We start from the raw sequence: 2,021 nt of genomic DNA on the forward strand, positions 1-2,021 counted from the left end.
GACGGGCGACATCGAGCGGCTGGGCCGCTTCCTCTGGTCGCTGCCCGTGGCCCCCGGGGCGTGCGAGGCCATCAACAAGCACGAGTCCATCCTGCGCGCGCGCGCCGTGGTCGCCTTCCACACGGGGAACTTCCGCGACCTGTACCACATCCTGGAGAACCACAAGTTCACCAAGGAGTCGCACGGCAAGCTGCAGGCCATGTGGCTCGAGGCGCACTACCAGGAGGCCGAGAAGCTGCGCGGCCGCCCGCTCGGCCCGGTGGACAAGTACCGCGTGCGCAAGAAGTTCCCTCTGCCGCGCACCATCTGGGACGGCGAGCAGAAGACGCATTGCTTCAAGGAGCGGACTCGGAGCCTGCTGCGGGAATGGTACCTGCAGGACCCCTACCCCAACCCCAGCAAGAAACGCGAACTGGCGCAGGCCACCGGCCTCACTCCCACACAAGTAGGCAACTGGTTTAAGAACCGGAGGCAGCGCGACCGCGCCGCGGCGGCCAAGAACAGGTCAGTGGCGGGGGCCCCGCGGCCCGGCTACGGTCTCCGGGACCCGGGAGAGGGAGAAGGGTTGAAATGGGGGCCGGCGGGTCAGGGGGCCAGCGGCTGCCGAGCTCTGGAGAGAAGCCTCGACCCCCTGGCCAGTTGGAGAAAGTTTCCGCCGGCCCAGGCGCGGGGAAGAGGGACAGACTTGGAGTTTCCTGATTGCTTTGCCTGCGAGGGTCTTTCATCTGGGTGGAGAGGGTGTGTGTGAGATCCCGAGTGCCCACAGCCGCTGGTCCCAGCCTCTGAGAGGTCCTCTGGAGCCTGCAGACAGGGAAGGGAGGAAAGAAAGTACTCCTTGCCGCCTGGTTCCTATGTCCATGCATTGCACACACCGGGGTGGGATCCACCAATGTCAGGGAGAGGACACTGACCTGGGTCCCTGCCACACAGGGAAAAGGCTGGTGGCCACCATGCAGCGGCCCTCCTTCCCACAGCTTTGCCCGTTGCCTGATCAGGTGCAGGAGAGCCGGCTGGGAGTGGAGAGGCGTGTGTGTTGGCCCTGCCTCCCCAGCTAAGGAGCAACCCCTGGGTTCACTAACTTGCAAAGCGGGCAGGAGCAGTTTTGCTGTTGGCAAGTTGGCCACAAAGTCACAAAGTTGTACCAGGTTTAACCAGTCAGCAGAATTGGGCCTGGGGAAAGTAGGAAGAAAAATAACTACAAGGAAAAATGGAGAAAGGAGAACGAAGTAGGGAGGGAAGAGTTGGGTGAGAGCCCTGACGAGAAACCTGTGTTCCTACCCAGCCTGGGTTGGTGCTGGGCCTGGTGTAGAGCAGGGGGCAGGGCCCTTGATGCTGACAGGCGAGGGGGCTAGGGGCTGGGTGTGAGTTCATGGAGTGAGTGAGTGTGTTCTGGTTCAGGTGGCCCAGGCCTGAGCCTTCAGCCCTCTCATCTGCCTTTGGAACCAAGTTTTCGCCTGATGGGGGGAGTGCCCAGGTCCATTGGGAAGGCCTCTTTGTAGGGAAAACTCAGAGGCACTAGGTTCAGGCAGCCGCTGCTTAGCCCTGGGAACGGGGCAGCCCGAGACCGCTTGGCCCCCCTCCCGATGTTTGTGTCCCTCCTCTTTCCTCAGTTTTCTGCTCCCAGCATCCGTGTTTTATCCTCCCCCGCTCCTGCGCTCTTCGGAGAGCGCGCCAGAGCAAAGCCAGCCAGGACTCCCCGGGGAGTGTGGGGACCTGGGCAGGAGGCACAGGGCGACCAGATGCTCTTGGGGCGGACGGTTTAATTCTAAGAATAGCAGGGGCTGGGGAGGAAGAAACACCTGCTTGTCCCTCTCGGACTTCTGCGCCCTGGGGCTCGGCGTCCTTAGCTGTGTGCGCCCAGGCCTCCCCAGGCGGCCGGTCTCTAGTTGTACCTTAGGAACCTCGAGGGAGCCCCAGGGAGGGCAGATGAGAGGCAAGATCCGTACAGGGGAGGCTCTGCGGCGCCCAAGGAACAGCCTGGCGCCAGAGCAGGTGCTGAGCGCCGAGAGAGGAGCCGGGGG

At 63.1% G+C, this 2,021-nt stretch overlaps 1 protein-coding gene across 1 annotated transcript in view; it reads left to right on the plus strand.

The window, feature by feature from the left end:
- The window catches only part of SIX3 (SIX homeobox 3), an 11,585-nt gene that overhangs the window by 8,637 nt on the left and 927 nt on the right, over positions 1–2,021 (plus strand). The window contains exons 3-4 of the mRNA XM_014538496.1: positions 3–536; positions 1,611–1,705. Of these exons, the coding sequence (XP_014393982.1) occupies positions 3–536; positions 1,611–1,705 (629 nt within the window). The remainder of the gene's footprint in view (positions 1–2; positions 537–1,610; positions 1,706–2,021) is intronic.

Source organism: Myotis brandtii, unplaced genomic scaffold (assembly GCF_000412655.1).
Source record: "Myotis brandtii unplaced genomic scaffold, ASM41265v1 scaffold191, whole genome shotgun sequence".
Taxonomy (NCBI): Eukaryota; Metazoa; Chordata; class Mammalia; order Chiroptera; family Vespertilionidae; genus Myotis; species Myotis brandtii.